This window comes from Tetrao urogallus (genome assembly GCF_951394365.1).
Source record: "Tetrao urogallus genome assembly, chromosome: 23".
Classification (NCBI taxonomy): Eukaryota; Metazoa; Chordata; class Aves; order Galliformes; family Phasianidae; genus Tetrao; species Tetrao urogallus.
The window spans coordinates 4783875-4801760 of NC_136836.1; the positions used below are offsets into that span (position 1 = coordinate 4783875).

Consider the following 17886-nt stretch of genomic DNA (forward strand, 5'->3'; position numbering starts at 1 on the left):
ATCTGGGAAAATAAATTTCAGGTCTGCCAGCTTAGAACTGAATAGGCTAAAATCTTTAAAGCTGTAACAGAATGTACTTTTTACGCCAATTTTCTTTCTGAGCAAACACCGCATTGGGTTCATTTAAACATCCAGCTGGGTCCCAGCTCTCTCAGTACCTGAATCATAGCAGAGACACGCTGGGTGCTTGGTAAGCTTCCTCAGTTGGTGCTTTTCTTTCATATTGAGGCAGAGGAATGTGAATCCTGCAGCAAAGCACAGGTTAACCCTTGCTCTGGTGGCAGCGGGAAGGATGGAAGCTGAGGGTGCTGCTCTGCTGCTTGTTCTTCTATGGAAGTTTGCTGTTGCCTCCGTGCTGTAGTTGCAGTCGGAGTGATAGATGAGGTCAGACTGAAGGCAGCTCGTGGGCTGATTCACTTCCAAAGTGATTTAAGCTAAATGGAATTAGTAATGTTTTAAATATGATCTAAATGCCTACCCAAGGTCTGAATGCAATTCAGCTAATCCGTTTTAAAAATAATTTGCTAATTTTTGCGTGTAGCCCACCATATGGAGAAGCAGTGAAGTAGCAGAGGACAGCAGCAGATGAACCAGAAGTTTTCATCTAATTCTAATTGCTCTATTAGAGTTTATTTTGCTGCAGTAACTCGCTTAGAGCACTCAAGCCAGCCAAAAAGATCAGCAGCTGAGATCCTCGCTTGGCCGTGCTGGCTGTGTGCACTTGTCAGCAGTACTTGTTCTTAGTGGGTTCACAGCTAAGCTGACTTGTTTGGGTCACACTGCTGTTTCCCAATGGCTTTAAAAGAACGGATTGTTTTCAAACCAAGTGAGACACCCCCAGACTGCTGTTGTTTTGGGGGTTCATAGCATTGCACTTACAAATGCATACAGAGAGTGCAGTCAGAGCAGTGCCAAACCATGCAGCTTCTCAATCAGCACACCGTGCTGTGCTTCGCTTCCTGCTCGTGCAGAGTCAGTATTTGGAGTACATGATCAACCAAGACACCAAACGAGCTGTGAGGCAACGTGCTGTTGTCAATAACATTGAGTGGCAGGTTTGTTTTACGAGTGACTAGAAGAGAGTTTGCTTCACAATTAGGTTTTAAGCATAGCATTGGATTTGTTCTGTCTCCAATTAAAGTGTTTTCTGTGAATGCGAAAGATGTGCTTGGCAATAGGTTTACATATTGTATGGTTTCAGATTTTGTCTGCTCTTTGGAATTTATCCAGGATTTCTCAACTCTGTAGCTGTGTCCCTGTTTGTTATCAGCTGTTCACAATGTGCAACTACTGTTTCATTTCATGTACCATATGCATATTGCACACAAGTGATTTTCATACAATCATAGAATCGTTGGAGTTGGAAGGGACCCCTGCAGGTCACCTGGTCCAACTCCTCAGCAGCAAACAGGGACACCCACAGCTCTGTCAGGTGCTCGGATCCCCTCCAGGCTTCCTGCTGCCCCTCTCTTCTGGCCTGTGCCAGCTCCATGGAGCTGCTGGCAGCCTTGCAGGGATTTGTTCCTTTGAGGAATGTTTGTTTGCTTGTTTTTTCTTATATTCAGAATGAGATGCTTTAGAGAAATAGCTGTTTTAAAAGCATTTTTCAAAGGATAAAAAGTGAGTACAGGAGCAGAGGGCTGAGCTCCCCATACTGTATGTGTTAACACGGGCAGAGCATGACCCATTCATTGAGTTTCACTGTGCCCAAGGTCAATAATAAAGCTTGCAATGAGGACTGGGTGTTTTCTGCATCTCAGCACCCAGCACGGCAGCTGTGCCCACTTTATTCCAAAATTGAAGCACCCCTCAGGGGATCTGGGGTAGGAAAAACCAACCTTCCTCTTCTTTCCCTTTTTAACTATACAAAAGATTTTTATTACTTAAATGAGCTCCCAGCAAGTCTGCCTTAATTTACTACTAATTGATTTTAAGACTTGAAAGCTGTGGAGCTTATTAGCATTTGCTGACTCAGCTCCAGCCCTCCCCTCCTGCACACTAGAGCATGCAGTGAGATATTGACCCGTGTAGCTGCGGCACTAAATGAAGTTGAGAGAATATTAAATGTCTCATATTGGCGTTTGATTTGCATATGTAAATGAGATCAATCAGTGCAGACGCAGGAGAGCAGAAATAACGTGCTGCAAATAGGATCCTGCATTAAGCATTCAGACAAACATGGAGTGATACTTGCTCAGCTGCAACATGGGGGTCACTTTGCTGTCAAGCAGGTCCCACTGTTCTCACCTAACCACAGCTGCTCAGTTACTGACCAGTTTCAGAGATAAGTGTGTGGAAGTGCAGAAAGTATGAAAGAAAAATTGCAAGATCTCTTATTGCTTCTGCTTTGCTGGTGGTGGGAGGTGCTGCCAGACCTGTGGTGCTGGGAAGGAGCTGGAAGCAGCACCTCCAGGAGCTGCACATCCCCTTGATGAAGGTGCTTGGGAAGGACTCGGATCCTGGCTCCCTCCTGGCAGACCTTCATTTTCCTTCCTTTTTTTATTTTTATTTTTTCCCTTTTGCATATAATAGAGCCATTTCTTTTCAATCAGGGAATCTATTTGCAGAACATGTAGTTGTTAGATGCGTTTGGTTTTGTTTCAGCATACATTTCCATAAAAAGTCACCACTAATGAGCTGTGTGAAAATTGCAGACTTGCTGCCAAGGCAATTTGGTTAAAAGGCTTGTCTGTCCTTCCTTGCCATTCCATCATGCCCACTGCTCGCCCAGGGATGCTGTGGTAGCAGTGAAGGGGGAGGTGAGGGCTGGGGTGCCTCTCTGTTCTCTGAGGAAGTCCCACTGCTGCTGTTGTTGCCCCTCCGCTGTCTTATTTTACGTATCTCTGTGTGTGGTGGCGGATTTTAAGATGTATTGGCCAATTTGTAGTTATAGCCCACACAAGGAGTTTTTGGTCATTTTATCTCCCAAATTGACCACTGGTGAAATTCAGTTGATTGAAAATCAGAACCAGTTCCTTTTCTGGATATTGGTGTAAGGGATTCGACCTGAACCCAACATCTGGTCTCGCTGTCCCTCTGTAGAATGACATTCCTAAGGACAGAGGTCTGCGTTCACAATCTGAGCCATTTTCCATATACTTGAAATCAGGGTTCCTTACTGTGCTTCTCTTTGAAGCCAATGAGGTTCCATTTAAGGGATTATCATATTTTAATTTGCTTTGAGGATGTTGCACAGAACTCCCTGCACCGCTGCAGGGGATGGAGATCTTCATCACTCCAGGATCTGCTGCTTACACCTGCTCAAGTGAGCAGAGGTTTGGACATCAGTCAGAGCTCCTCCAGCCTGGAGGTGGTCCTCGCACGTCAGGATTTGCAGAGGTGATGGTTCAGCTCTTCTGGTTGTGCAGCTTACCAGCTGGTTCTGCCTTGGAGTCAGGGAACAGGGGGCTGCTCCTTGGCTGAAGGGCTTGATTTGTCTCTCCTATGCCAGCTGAGACTTTGGCAAGAATCCTCATCTTTAACTGCTTACACTGGTCTCTAATGTGTGTTTTTTTTTTTTTTTCTTTAGTGGGATCAGTGTTAAAATGTCTCCATCCCAATTTAGGCTCATGAATGTCCCTTCTGATATGCAGATGGGATTGACTTTAGAGGAACTTCTATGGGGGACAGCTGAAAATCCAGGCTAAAGCTGTCTATGTGCAGCAATTTAGATATGGAAAATTAGCTTTAAGCTTAGCATTCTCCATTAGTAGGAGGCTAGTTGACTTTTGATTATGCAGGCAAGGCAATTATTGCAGGAGGAGAGGAGGTAGTTGGGCTGACCAGCCTTGCTTTTAGCAGCTTGCCCTGATCTGAACTCGTCATTCATAGCAGCAATGGTTGGGAAACAGAAAGCAGCTTGCAGAGAGACTGAGGGGAAACTTGCTTGGCTGAGTAACAGCAAACCTATCCCACAAAATCCTCTGACTGGATTTGATTGGATCTAAGCTCCTGTGAGACGTCTCCTCTCAATCTGTTCAAATCTACCCAGTCTGTGGATGGTGATTCCTTCCCCCTTTTCTTTACCAGGTGGTATTTCTTCACAATTTTGAGATTAAAATGTCATCTGTCCAAGCAGAACCTGACTATAATAGAGAAATAGAATGGAAGCAGTTTGCTGGGCTGTCTTGCTGGGATCGCTCTGCTCTCCTTAAGCTTTGGCTTGCTGGGGACTCCTGGTGGGTGGCTTCTGTTTTTATTGCAGAAGGAAACTGGGAGGGCTCCGGCCCTTTGGGGAGTCAGGACGTGGGATGGCAGCAGGGGTGGACACACAGGAGTTCCCTTTCTGCGTGCTTGTAGAGCTGAGCAGGGTGAAGCAGAAGGCACTGAGGTTGGGCGAGGGACTGATCCAACATGAGATCAGCATCATGTCCCCATTGGCTCACCCAGAGAGCAGGGCAGGAGTCTTCTGTTCTTTTGCTGCCTGATTTACTATTGGGAATGGGAAAGAAGTGGAGAGCTAAAGCACATCTTACAGTAAGAGGCTTGTGTGCATGTATTCAACTACACAGTTACCTTCAGGAATGCTTAAATACCAGAGGGCTACTACTGTGTGCAGCAAACCTTTAGGTTTAGGCTTTGATCGGCTCATATAGAGTGAATCCTTCTTAATTCAAATTAAATGAGTATTTAATTAACTTATCTCTGTTTCCAGAAGTGAATGCACATGCCACATGGTGATCTGTGCCTCTGATTGCCGTGCATTCTCACCTTGACTCATGTTTTGATTCTGAAAGCGCTGTGATTAGCTGTCAGCCATCAGAGATTTGAAAAACACAGCCCCACCTCCTTCTCTTCCCCCCCCCCCCCCCCCAGACAAATCCCTTTGTGCTGGCTGTGCTTAATGGAGATTGTTAATTGTAAAGGCCACGAGGATGGGGCTGCTCACAGCTGTTTGCAGCTGGCAGAGCGTACGATGCTTTAGTGCAGGCACTGTGGAGTCCCTCCAGCAAATGGAATATAGGTTAAAGGAAAATATAATCATTAGTGGCGTTCACAATGGTGGTAAGGGGTCGGTGTGGCGTGTAGTCCTTTCCTGTACTGCTCGGCTTTGATTGGGTTTTTAGCGAGTCCCCAGGTCATGGATAAGTGCAGGTGGATGAGGCTTCCCTGGCACAGCTCTCCCCATCGGAGGACATTGGCAGTGTTTGGGGTTCGGCCTGGATGCGCTGCTCTCAACCACTGCAGGGCTCAGCAGCTCCTTGATTTCTTATATTCATTTTTCTCTTCCTTGACTCAAAGCGAGGTCTTGTGTCTCTCTGCAAATAATCTCTTTGTGCAGAGATAAGCTGTGTTGAGAATGGCTCAGCTTCCAATATACAAATAGCGTGTATGCACTAAAATATTTCCCCTCAGATTTACTGTTTTCCTCGTGTCCCCAAGTATCAGCTGCCTTTACAGTTGTGTTATTGGTTACTGTGCCTGGAGCAACAGGTAGATGGGAACGTGTTTGTAAATGGTGTTAGGCAAATGCCACAGAGAGCTCTGTGAGGCTGAGCAAAAGCAGTGCTGTCTTCAGCCCCACTTTGCTGTTCCTCTCACCCATCAGGATGATGTGTGGCTGGAGATGGAGCTGCTGAAGGCTGCTCCCATTGCTCTGTGTTTGTTCTGCAAGTTCTCAGGTGGATAAGGAAGGTCACAACAGCTTTATGCTATTGAGTCTTTCGTCTCAACCACATCCTGCTATTATGGAGCAAAACCAATGATTATTCAAGCACAGAAAGGCTCAGTGGTATTATTATTATTAATAAAAACAGGGCCTGTCAATCAGTAATCCTTGAAATGTGGAGCAAAATAAATACAACCTGGCTTTCTGTCACTGTGTGGAGGTACTGATGGATCTGGTCCGTGTTTCTTTGTAGCAGTGCTGTACTAAGTGCTGTTCTGTCTCTAGAAGATATGAAAGCTCAATATAAAAGAATTGTTGGATTGCTTGTTCTTTAAAAAGCAAACAAGCAATAGGACTGCCAACACTGAAAGCTCAGGTCTGTGTGATCGTGTGATGCTATCCTGGTGGGCTGGAAGGCGAAGGAGACGAAACCCAACGCCCAGCCCTTACAGATTGTTTGATCTCGTCCTCATTTGTTCAGCTGCTTCATCCATTCCTTCACACACCGACTTGTCTGCTTCTTTGTTTTGTTATTTATTTTTTCGCCTGGAGGAATGGCAGCTGCACGCTTGTGTTTCTGTGCCAGCAAAGATGGAGCACATGCAAAAAAAAATGGGGCACGTGTGGCCATGGCTTTTGGCTGCTGCCCAGCACGTGCAAGATGTGCTCTGCAGGTTGCTGTGCTCTGCAGGTCGCTGCTCCATCCATCCATGCGGCATCACGACTCGGTTACAGGCAGCCCGAGTGCTGATTCTTTATTTTTAGCTCCCACCAAAGCAAATGAGCTGCATTAGGATAGATACCATCTCAAACGTGCATGCTGTGAGGTCAGCTGCTTGCTTTGATCGGCTTGGCGATGGTGTTTTCTCCAGGCTGACACAGCTGTGATATTCATTTGATTATTCTTGTTATTTGCATGAAAATTATAACTACTTAGTTGATAACGTCGTGGCGACTGCCTCCTGCCCCCGGGGAAGCACTGTGCTGTGCTTTATCTTGGAGATTTCACAGAGATCTCATCTGCAGAGATATCACTCAGCACTTGGGTTCATCCCTTCGTGCTTCTCTGAGGTTTCCCCCACCCCGCCAGCCCCACTCTCACAGAGCTTTACTTCGTGCTGCCTTCATAACAGCTTGTCCTGAGCTTAATAAAGGAGTTTACAACGTTGGCAATGAGCGCTGTTTTAGAATGTTGGTGCAAATCTGGTGCCTGTCTTCTGATGGTTCAGGTTATCATAACCTGCACTGAGTGTTACCGAGTCCAGGTGGCAGATCACAGCCTTCTCCTGTGCACATCCCCCCCATGCTGCTTTTTCTTTTCAACAAATCCCCTCCCAACACCCCGCATCAACTTCTGGCCCTTCGGTCTGTTTAGATGTGCTAAAGCAGGGAGAATTGCCTTTGTTACTAAGGAGACAAAAATTAATCTAGTATTTAGAACAAAGATCCTCAGCTCCTCTTTGCATCCATTTCTAACTGGGAAGCATGAGAGTTCACTCAAAATGCTTCTTCCTGCTGAGGAGATATAAATACCCATTGCTGCTTTGATGTTACGGCCCGTGTTCTTGATCAGCAACGGAGGATGGAGGGGGCAGTTTGGCAGTTCTGTCATTGCTTCCATAAACCATTGGGTTATCTGGAAATTTCCAGCTTAGCATAAAAAGCTCAAGGAAAAGAAAGAGGTGGGTATGAAAAAGCATAAGAACATGGTTTTGTGCTAATCCCGAGCTTGTTGCTGTGGGAAGAGGCTCTTTCTGAGCATTTTTCCCTTATTTGTCTGGTTTTTAAGAGGATTAGTCTTTCACATACTCACTTACGTACAGTGTTGCATATGAAATATAGCTAATACACTTCCTTCCCTCCAAGATTTATACTTCTCCTCTGTGCCCCCTTTAAGATACATTATGTGAAGGCAGTCCCTCTTACTTTTTTGGTGGGAAGCTCATTGATTTCACGAATGTTTTTGTTTGGCCTTATGGAGGAAAACGATTTGCAAGGAGGAGTTTTTGTTGGTTTTTTTTCTTTACTTTCTTTCACACGTACAGAATTCCCCATTCAAAGATTCAAACGTCTGCCCATTGGTCTTCTGGATTTGGGAGCATCCCAAGGCTCAGCCTTGCACAGACTGAGATCTGAAAGCATCTTGGATTTGCAGAATCATAGAATGGCTCAGGTTGGAAGGGACCTCAAGGGTGATGAATCTCCAACCCCCCTGCTCCGTGCAGAGCCACCAACCTCCACATTTCACAGCAGCCCAGGCTGCCCAGGGCCCCATCCAGCCTGGCCTTGAACACCTCCAGGGATGGACAGGGCATCACAGCCTCTCTGGGCAGCTGTTCCAGCACCTCACCACTCTCATAGTAAGGATCACAGAACTACCTTGAAATTAACCTTCCAGACACTGCAGTGCTTTCTCAGTTCTGCCAACTAACACAGAGAGCCTTTATGCTAATTAAAATCTCTTGCTGTCGCTGATCTCACTATTATCGTGTTCTTCCCACGTAAACTCTCATCCTATAAAATTAGACCAGCCTTGCAGAAATGCACAGTGGGAGGAAAATGAGTTTTTGGTAGCATATTTCATATCGTAATCTCATTAGCAGTTGTGCTCTACTGTGAATATATGACAGAGTTGTGCATATGTGCTCTTTTGGATGCGTTTATGCTGAGCTCTCCTCCAGCACCCTCATCTGCTCCTGGCTTTGTGGTGCTGCCCTGGGTTTGCCTGCTGTGTGCAAAGATGGGGAGGAGTCAGGAATGAGTGCTGAACTGTGGCACTGAACTGCAGCACCTTGAGTTGGATGGAGGAGTTCCACATCTCAGTAAGCACAGCCTGGGCCACCAGCATGCAGCTTGGGAGGGTCCCTGTGCAGTTATGGACCCCTTGCAGGTGCTGAGCAGCTGTGCCTTTTGGGATCTTAAAGAGCATCTGTAACAGGGAAAGGTAGCAAAAAATTATGTTATTCATTCTGTTTCAGTGACTTTCAAATCGGCAGCTTGGTTTTTACATATCAGAAGGTGACTTTTCCAACTGTTGGTGCTCTGCCTGACCTGGGAGCTGGAATCCAGGTTAAAGTAGGCCCTCATCTCTCATTGTGCATTGTCACAACGTTTTGTGTAGAAATCAAATGAAAAGGAGAATTTTAGAGCTTGAGAAAATGTTATTCATTTGAGACTGCAGGTTGCAGTGGAAGCATGCAGGCTGTGCTACTCCCCAGGCAGATCTATTTTTGTGGGTTTTTTCTCCCGTAAGTGAAGCATCCATTATCAGAAATCCCACGAGAACTAATTCAAAACAGAGGAGTTCCTGCCTGGCTGACCCTGGGAGGCAGGTAATACCTGAACAATGCTTCGAGCATATAAAAATACCTTATAAATGCCATATGTTGTTAATCCTTCTGTTGTCTGCACTGTGATGCATCCTTGTTGTGATGCTCCAGTGACCCTGAGCACCAGGGTTTGCAGGGGGAAGATGCATCCATTGCCTCCATAGGAGCTGCCTGATGGGACCAGAAATAAATATGCTTAGACCAATAGCACTTTTTTTTTCCTAATCTTGTGACGATTTCCTTCTGACTTGTACAGCAGCTTCCCTGGTTTCAGTAAATCCTTGCTGTGTTTACAGAGGAATTGCTGGCTGTCTTTAACCATCGCTGCTGCCAGCAGTGGATGGGAGGCAGTGCTCCATGCCTTGTGGTCCCAGCAGGTTGGGATTTCTCCCTTCGAAACATCACATGAGATGCTGAAGCTGTCTGAACAGTGTCTGGGAAGCTTCCAGTGTTGCACTGAACAAATGTACCCTCAGCAGTTGCTCTGGTGGAGGCCAACAGAAGCGTTACAGTGTGGAGTTCATTACTGAAAGGATACTTATATAACTTTCTCCCTCCTTTGTGGTAGGGCTGTAACTTCTATAAAAGCAAATCATGTCCTGAATGTCTTTTAAGATGTCAGCAGGAGACAGGACTGAGAATTGGCCATAATCCTGAATATGTGGCAGTTGAGTCCAGCGGTTGCTTTGTGCTTTTTAAGAATGGGAAGGTTTAATCCCCAACCAAAGTAGCCTTTTTCTGCTGCTGCTCAGATCTTTAGCTTGCATAAGCCACAGCCTGCTGTTCTGCTTTGGAATTTATTTAATAGCTCGGTTGTTTGGACATGATTAAAAATGTAATGAATGGAATGAAGCAGTAATAAGATGAACAGCTCATAAAGGACTTCAGCCTAAAAATATCTGCTTCAGCACAGCTACTGTAGGGAAGACTGTGGCAGCAGTCATAGAAAAGTCCACTGCATGAATCTCTTAAAAGTTTCAGTGAGTTACTGCTGGCTGTATGAGGCTAACACATCCCCCCCCCTCTGGTTTATCTCTTTACCCTGTTTTTTCCACTCTAGTGTTTTGGCTCCAGTGCTTTTCCTCTGAGTGCCTGATGCACATCCCTGGAGAAGAAGGTTGAATTGCACATCGTGTATTGAGTTGCACATCAGCTGTGTAAATTCTCCTTTGCCAGTACAAGGATTGGAAAGGGTCAGACATCCACGGCTTCCTGGATGTGTGCTCATGTTCAAACTGATTCAGAATGATCTTTCTCTGAGCAGATTTGTACTGCTAAGGCCCAGTCGTTCACCTTTAATATACCAATGCATAGGTTTGCTCCTTGTAATGGGACAAAATTCAGATTCTCAGATGCTGGAATCTTATTCCCCAGGTTCCCAGTCCTCTCTCTTTCATTAATGTGTTCCGAGTGTCCTTTAAAGCAATCTTGTATTGTTTCCGTGACAATATTTATACAATAGACGCCTTCCATGCAGTACATCTATGAAAATTCTTCATTTCTATCACCTCTTTGCAGCAATTCTTGGTATATGTGAGGTCTCCTTGATGGATTTGTCCATCACGCTGCTCAGGGTTGGCCTTAGGTGAGCATCCTGCATGGCCATCAGCCCAACCTGTGCTCAGCAAAGTGAGCGCAGTGAAGGAGGGGCATTTCTGCTGCTTCACTGCTGTGTATAAGAGAAGGGCAGCACCATGCCTTGTCTGTCAGCTGGGCCTCTGCAGGTTTTCCTGCATCCCAGCCTTGTTTTCACTAACTGGAACTAGAGCTGCATAGCTCTGCTGATGGTGCACTGAGAGCCACCAGGTGTTTCTGTGGCTGAGATCTGAGCGATGTTTGGTTGCTGTTGCAGTGACAGAACGTTTCTCCATCCCTCTCGAACACCCACACCACAAAAAGGTCTCTGCAGTGATGTCCATGATCCAACGTGGCAGCAGGCTGTCCGTGTCCCTGCAGGTCGTGTCAGCTGTGATTTCTGGCTGGTGGTGGGGTGGCTTTTAGGTTTAATTGGTCTTAAGGGCACCACCAGCGCTGCCTTAACGTCAGCTTGTGTAAGTGTCCTTTTAGTGCCCATGACACACGTATGTGTGGGGAAAGGGCAGTTCTGCATGGCAGCCAGACGTGTGTAACAGATGGTCAAGGGCCTGAAGGCAGAATCATTCACAATTCTGAAGAAATTTAGGTACTGGGGAGGTCCCACATGGGGCTAAAAACTTGTTCTCTGCAATAAGTCCATGTTATTGCATAGCTTGCAAAATACTGCTTGTGGCAAATTCTGCAAGCTAGGCACCTGTGAACTTAGGAAACAGAACTCAGCCCTAGGCCTGGCTTTTGGGGTTTTTGTGGTCATAATTAGATCACTTCAGCTTTGTTTCCAGAGAAGAGGATAAAATCACCTTTAAATATTTTTTAAAAGTCATTTACAACTGCAAATTAATGGTGCACCTCCAGGGCTAGAAAGCAGAAGGCTTCATGATTAATGCAGCTCTGTTATGGCATCATCTTCAAGTTATGTTTGCTGGTTACCAGTGAGCAGTGTGCACACTGAGCTCAGCAGTCCTGGCTGCTTTTACTATTGACTCTTCTACTCAGCAGTACAATATTTCACCTTTCCAGCTTTCAAGGGCGTTTCCCCATGAGCTGCAATTTCACCTCTTTGGTTGGCTGATGTACTGCTCGGAGGTTTTTGTCCCAGTTTGTCACGCCTGCAGTATTGGCCATTGTGCAGTGCTGAGCTTCCTAAAAAAAAAAGTACAAAAACACGGGGCTGTAAAGGTAATAAATGAGAAAATAAATGATGAAGTGGTTTAAGCATGGTTAGGTTGGTCTGGTTTTTTTCGGACATCTGATGTGGGTGGAACAGAAGTGTGAGTTACAGGTGTTTCTGGCCAGGCATCCTCTGCTGAGCTTAGCAAGATGTGGCACAGAGCTGAAAGCATCAGCGAGTGGCAGTGAGTCCTGGCTGCAGGGACCCCTGCTTGCTGCAGCTCTGCAGATACCATCCCCCCTGCTGGCTCTGGGGATGCTTCTTTCCCATTCCTTCTCTTTAGAACATGGTGGTTTGTAAATCCCACTGAGGAAATGGACACAGCTGCGAGTTTTATATGGTTTGCTCCCTGCAGAAGCATGGTGCCATCCTGGTGGGTCCTCTGAGGGCTCCAGAGGGCTGCTGATGTGGGTTGGCTGCTAGAAAGAAGATAGTGGGGCTGTGGGTGTGCAGGGCCCAGGGGCAGCCCTGGCACTGTGGGGTGATGCCTGGGGCTGGGCGCCTCGCTGCTGCTATGAAATGTTTACTGGAACAGATGCAGTTGGCTACAGTTCTTGTTTCTGGGTAATCAGCCAATAGCCAGAGAAGATCAATACGCAGATAAACAATGCAGGCTCTAAAGTTGGAAGTGGCTTTTTTTACCGGAACAAAGATTGTTCTCTGTCCAGGGATGGTCTCCAGCAAAACGCAGAGCGGATCAACACTGGCACCCAGTGTCTGGATAGGAGCCGGCGGAGCCTCTCGCAGTGAGGTGCTCTGCTTGTTTCCCTAGGAGTGGTTAACCTTAGTTCAGGGAGGAAGAAAGGACAGAAACGCAAAGCCACCCTCCTGCTCCTGGGAGAAGTCTTTTCAGGTTGCTCTGCAGCTGGTAAATGCCAGTTCAATGGAGCCTTTAAACGTGCACTTAAATCCATTCCTGCTAAGCAAAACACTTAACCGCATACTTTAAATTAAGCTTGTGTTCAAGTGTTGCTGCACGGAGAAGCAGCAGGGCTGGAGCATGCTCATGAAGATGAGCACGTCCTCAAGTGGTTGCTGATGAGGCTGCTGATGCAGGAGAGCATCCTGGGCTGGGGTGGGGTTAGAGGACCTGGGCACGTGCCAGTGCCCAGCAGAGGAGTTCTGTGTCTGTGCTGCTGTGCTGGCCAGGCATCCTCTGCTGAGCTTAGCAAGATGTGGCGCAGAGCTGAAAGCATCAGCGAGTGGCAGTGAGTCCTGGCTGCAGGGACCCCTGCTTGCTGCAGCTCTGCAGATACCATCCCCCCTGCTGGCTCTGGGGATGCTTCTTTCCCATTCCCTCTCTTTAGAACATGGTGGTTTGTAAATCCAACTCTCCTTGTCCTGTTTGGACCAGCAGTGAGAAATGGCTGACATTGGGACCACAATAACTACCTACGTGTGTCTACTTGTGTACTTACATACTTGTGTACTTACATACTTGTGTACTTACATACTTGTGTAAGTATGTGAAAAGGGCTACATCCATCCCGCTGTCAGTCACACGTTATTCCTGAGGGTCGCGTGCTTTGAGAGCTCAAACCTTTGATTTGGTGCTGCAGAGAGCTGAGGTGCAAATAACAGCTTTCCTCTATCCAGCTGTATTCACACGGTTTGCAGCGGGGTGGCACACTGAGCAGCTCTGCAGTTGGGCCAACCTGGTCGGTGGGCATTAGAGGGGCATTAGAGATCCACTGTGATCTCATTGCTTTCATGTTTTGAATCTTGTGCCATTTCTGCAGCGGGGTGATTAATCAGATCTGAAGCACTCTCAGCTCTCTCTCGATGCTTTGGGAAGTTGTGCTGGGGTTGCTGTAGTGCATTGCAGGAGGGGAAATTGAAAACTGAAAATGAATTTCCAAAAAAGCCCTAGAACTACTACTGCAAAGAAGATGGATGGTGAATCATTCTGGTCTGTTATTATCCAGAAGTAACTATCTAGCTGTTTTTTAGTGAACAAAGAAATATTAGAGGGAAAAAATAGTTTCTATTTAGCTTTATCTCTGTTGGCAGTACTGGAAATGAATCATGACATAAAAAAGGATAAAATGAAATGAAGAAGATACCATTTATTTCCTTTTCTGTAACACATACTGGACACGTATTCTGAAGGTTACAACTCTTCAGAACTAAAACAGATTGCACTGAAACACCTCTGGGAGATACTGGAGGTTGGTGGAGGATCCCCGTGGTACTGAGCCCCACAGTTATGGGCAGAAGGGGAGAGAAAGGTGCTGCTCATGGACCCCCACCTCTCCCTGCAGTTCACCCTTGCGCTGGCTGAGGGTTCTGTGCCAACGTGATGCTGGTTTTCTGGGATCTGTTCTGCTTAAAGAACCCTTTGCTCTCTTTGGGTTTCTGGGAAGGTACCCAAGGCAGCAGCCAGGAACGCCGCTCTGCCCAGCACTGAGTGTCCATCACTGGGTTTGGGTGCTGTGGTTTCCACCCAGCCTGCATTTGGGAAGTGCAGTCAAATAGAGACCTTACAAAAGCATATTGGAGATGGACTTTGGAAATGAGTTGTTGGCTGAGCCAACTGGTTTAGGTCAATGGTTTTGTTATTTTGCTTTGTCTATGCAGCATCCTTTCATGGGGATTTATAAATTATTCCTGCTGTAGTAGCAGCACTCAGGAGCTATAAGTGCCTGCTCTGGCATTGGCTTGCTTTGCTTTTTTTCTGTCTTTTAAGCTCAGGAATGAAAATCAGTTTTGAGTGAGGAGATGATGTATGATCTCATATCGTAAAAGTTGTTCTCCTTGATAAGATTTCAAGGTTACAACAATGATAGCATTGAAATATCTGTCATAAACTACCATAGATGATTCAAACAATAAAAATGTTTCTCTTAGCTATGTAAATAGGGTAATAGACTGGAATGTGGTAGCGAGATGTGTTAAATGTTGGGGTTAGTTTATATTCAAACAATGCAGGGAGGAAATAGAGCTGCAGATTAATTTGAAAGGAAGCAGGGAGGATTCCTCTTCTGAATGGCGAGAGAAGTAGGGATGGATTTGAGTTTCTGTTTGAAGGCACCTGAACTGGTAACGTAACTCAGATGTATCAGTGTGATGAGCAGGATGAGAAGCACCTCTGGGTCTTTGGCCTGTTTTTCCTGACAAAAAACAGCCCATGGGGTTTTAGGAAAGGCTGATGTAATTAGCCTGAATTTATTTTGATGGTGGGATGCTGTCCAAGGATGCGCTGAGTCACATCTAATGACTTAAAACCTACTAATTAATTTCGAATGAACTGGAACGAGGAGACATGGCTTGACGAGTGCTAGGATTTGAAAGCTTCTGATGTTGGGACTTTCCAACATAGTGATCCCAGGTGAGGGGCTGAGAAAGAGCAAAGCCAAACGGGGTTCGAAGTGGAAGTCAGGGAATGGTGTGAAGCTTCTGATGGTTGTCAGCTCCGGCTGCTCTGCAACAGCTTGTACGTTCGGGTGGTGGAAATCGATCCAACACGGTGTTTCCATTTCCAGTTTGTTTAGCAGTTTTCAGGCTCTTGGCACAATTGCAGCCATGGTTTCTCCCCTCGTGAGCTCAGGGCCTCACGGTCCGTGCTGCCATTACCCCATGGCCAGGGTTCCTCCGCAGTGTCACCTCAGAGAGCACTCAGGACACTGGTGTTTATGGTTTGATGAGGTGCAACTGCAATAGCATAACCCTATTTCCTTTCCTCTGACATAAAATAAGGTAAGGGTTTGGCAGCCTTTCAAATCAAGACAAATAAAATAAACTGTTCTACATTCATCGTGGAAAGCAACAGACTTTGCTACAAAATGACTAACAGGACATTCTATTCATCTGCACCAATCTGGTCTGTGGTTGCATTCATTTCCATACAATCACTTGAAAATATTATGTTGATTGCCAGGAACAAAGCTTTTATGGGGATGAAAAAAATCCATGCTACTAATAATCTACAGTGGAATTGGTAAATGGGTAAGACAAAGCTTTAATAATATTATTCTGTGCGACATCTGATGTAAATAATACAGTTCTATTAATCTCTCAAGCAATCAGAGTCTGGCTGTTAGAGGCAGTCAAGGATGAGCAATAATATTCTCTCTTCTAAGGAAAGTTGGAGTAGAATTGAAATCCCTTGCTGCCAACACAGTTGCTGCCCCGGTTTGGTGAGCTGGGGTTGGCCCTAAATCCGAGGCACCTGCATCCCATGCTGGGCTCCCAGAGGCACCTCAGATCTTGGGCTCCCACCTTGGCAGCTGCTGTGGGGCTTCAATGCAGCTGGGCTTTCTCAGGAACACAGGGGAAAGGGAACATCAGCAGCTCACGTTTGGGGTGATGGATTGGTTTCCTGCATGCAGACCTCAGGGCTGCGACTGAGCATCCTCACGTGGCAGCTGGCTCTGCTGCTGACGTTAACCTGGAAAGCACCAGGCTCTGCGCAGGGAGGTTTTTTGGTTCGTGATGCCGAAGTGTTTGTCTTCTGCAGATGTGCACCAGTGTCTGTAAAAAAAATAAAAGCAAAAATCAACTCATTCAGCAGCCCCATTGAATCCAAAGCAATCAAGGAGTTAATGTTGCTTCCCCCAAAAGCACGTGTGCTATCCGTCCTGCAGCACGGTGTTAGTTAGTTAAGGCAGCCAAACGAAGCAGAATTTTTAAATGAGATCCTGTTTTTCAAGTATGATTTTAAGATACGATGCAGGTTGGGGTTGTCTGATTCTTCACGGTTCATTAACTAGGGAGCAGCTAGTGTTAGAGTGACTTTTTAAAATGATAGATTTTTATTTATAGCGAAGTTCTAGTCATTAATTTTAAAGGAACGAAGCATAAAACCAAGAGTTGGGTTCATTTTAATTTTTTTTAAAGTGACATTGGTAATTTAATTAAATTGGGGCTCTGAGTATCATTACAGAAAATGAAACATTAGTTCTGCACTGCTTTTCAACCCAGCTGACGTGTTCCACAGCATCGCCCAACTCTTTGCAACGTGCGGTCATTGCTGTTTTGATGTGAAGTTATTGCTGAACATGGAACTATTCAGGTTCTGGAGTGACCAACGTGGGAAGCAGAGCAGTGGGGCTGAGGGCAGGAGGGTCAGCCCTACATTCCCTACAGATGAGTCCTTCCTCTCCCTCGTTGCTGCCCACACAACTGTTGACCATCACCAGCCTAATGACTTCAGTTCAGCTCTATGGTTATTTGCTCTTACACTGTAATTCACTTGGAGACAAGTTCTGCATTCCCCACCTGACGACGCTTCACTTTCGCTGCCCCATTTCCCTAACCAGAATCACTTTCCTTTGGCAGTTCTACCCAGTCACACGTGTGGGAACCCAGGCAGGCTGCAGAATGGTGTGCAGCAAGGAACGACGTTCAGCATCGGGGACAAAGTGAGATACAGCTGCAACCCTGGCTTCTTCCTGGAGGGCCACGCTGTGCTCACGTGCCACGCCAGCATGGAGAATGGAGCCTCGTGGGATTTTCCTCTCCCCTTCTGCAGAGGTAAAGTGCCCTCCTTCCTTCTGCAACAAAACGAAGAGGGATTTAACGAGCTGTTTGGGGTTGGGAAAAACTTCATGGAGCGTAAGCTTGATTTAGAAGAGTTGAAAGCTAAACATGATGTAGTTAATATTGAGGTTCCTTTTTATTGGATTCCCTAAAGTTGCCAGGACTTGGGTGACTAATGGGAAGGTTATGAAGTGCTCAAAGTATTCAAAATGCTGCACCGCTGCTTTAACTCCAATTCCTTTGTTTAAATAGAGGCCAAAAAAAAAAAAAGCAGCAGCCACATTATCCATTGCAGCAAGGCATCTTCCTAAGACCGTGCATTTTTCTGCATCAAATATTGGGAAATTTAGACTGAATTTTCTGCTCTTCCCCCACGTCAACCTCAGTTCCCCTTTGGCTGCCTGTAAAGAGGAGGGGGTCTGTGCAGATGTGCTGAGGGCTGCAGCCTCCAACAGGGGAGGTGAGTGGGGGGTGACACCTGGGCAGGGATGGGCAACTTTCCTGCAGGCCCTTTGGGGCAGTGCAGCTTTGATTCCTTTATCAGCGCAGAGAGCTTCCTGCTAATCCTCTGGAGCCACGAGGGACTGGAGAGGCTGTAAATATACAAGTGTCTGTGTTGTTTTACCAAAAGAGTTGCTGCTGCTTTCAAGTCTTTTCCCCTCAATTCCTTGTGTACTTCAGCAGAGCATCTTCTATTGATTCTT

General features: G+C 46.2%; 1 protein-coding gene across 1 annotated transcript in view; it reads left to right on the forward strand.

Annotated features, from left to right (window-relative positions):
• Positions 1-17886, forward strand: part of CSMD2 (CUB and Sushi multiple domains 2) — a gene marked incomplete at both ends in the record, with an annotated part of 226948 nt that overhangs the window by 35746 nt on the left and 173316 nt on the right. Inside the window, one exon of the mRNA XM_079545965.1 lies at positions 16982-17176. Within this exon, the coding sequence (XP_079402091.1) occupies positions 16982-17176 (195 nt within the window). The remainder of the gene's footprint in view (positions 1-16981; positions 17177-17886) is intronic.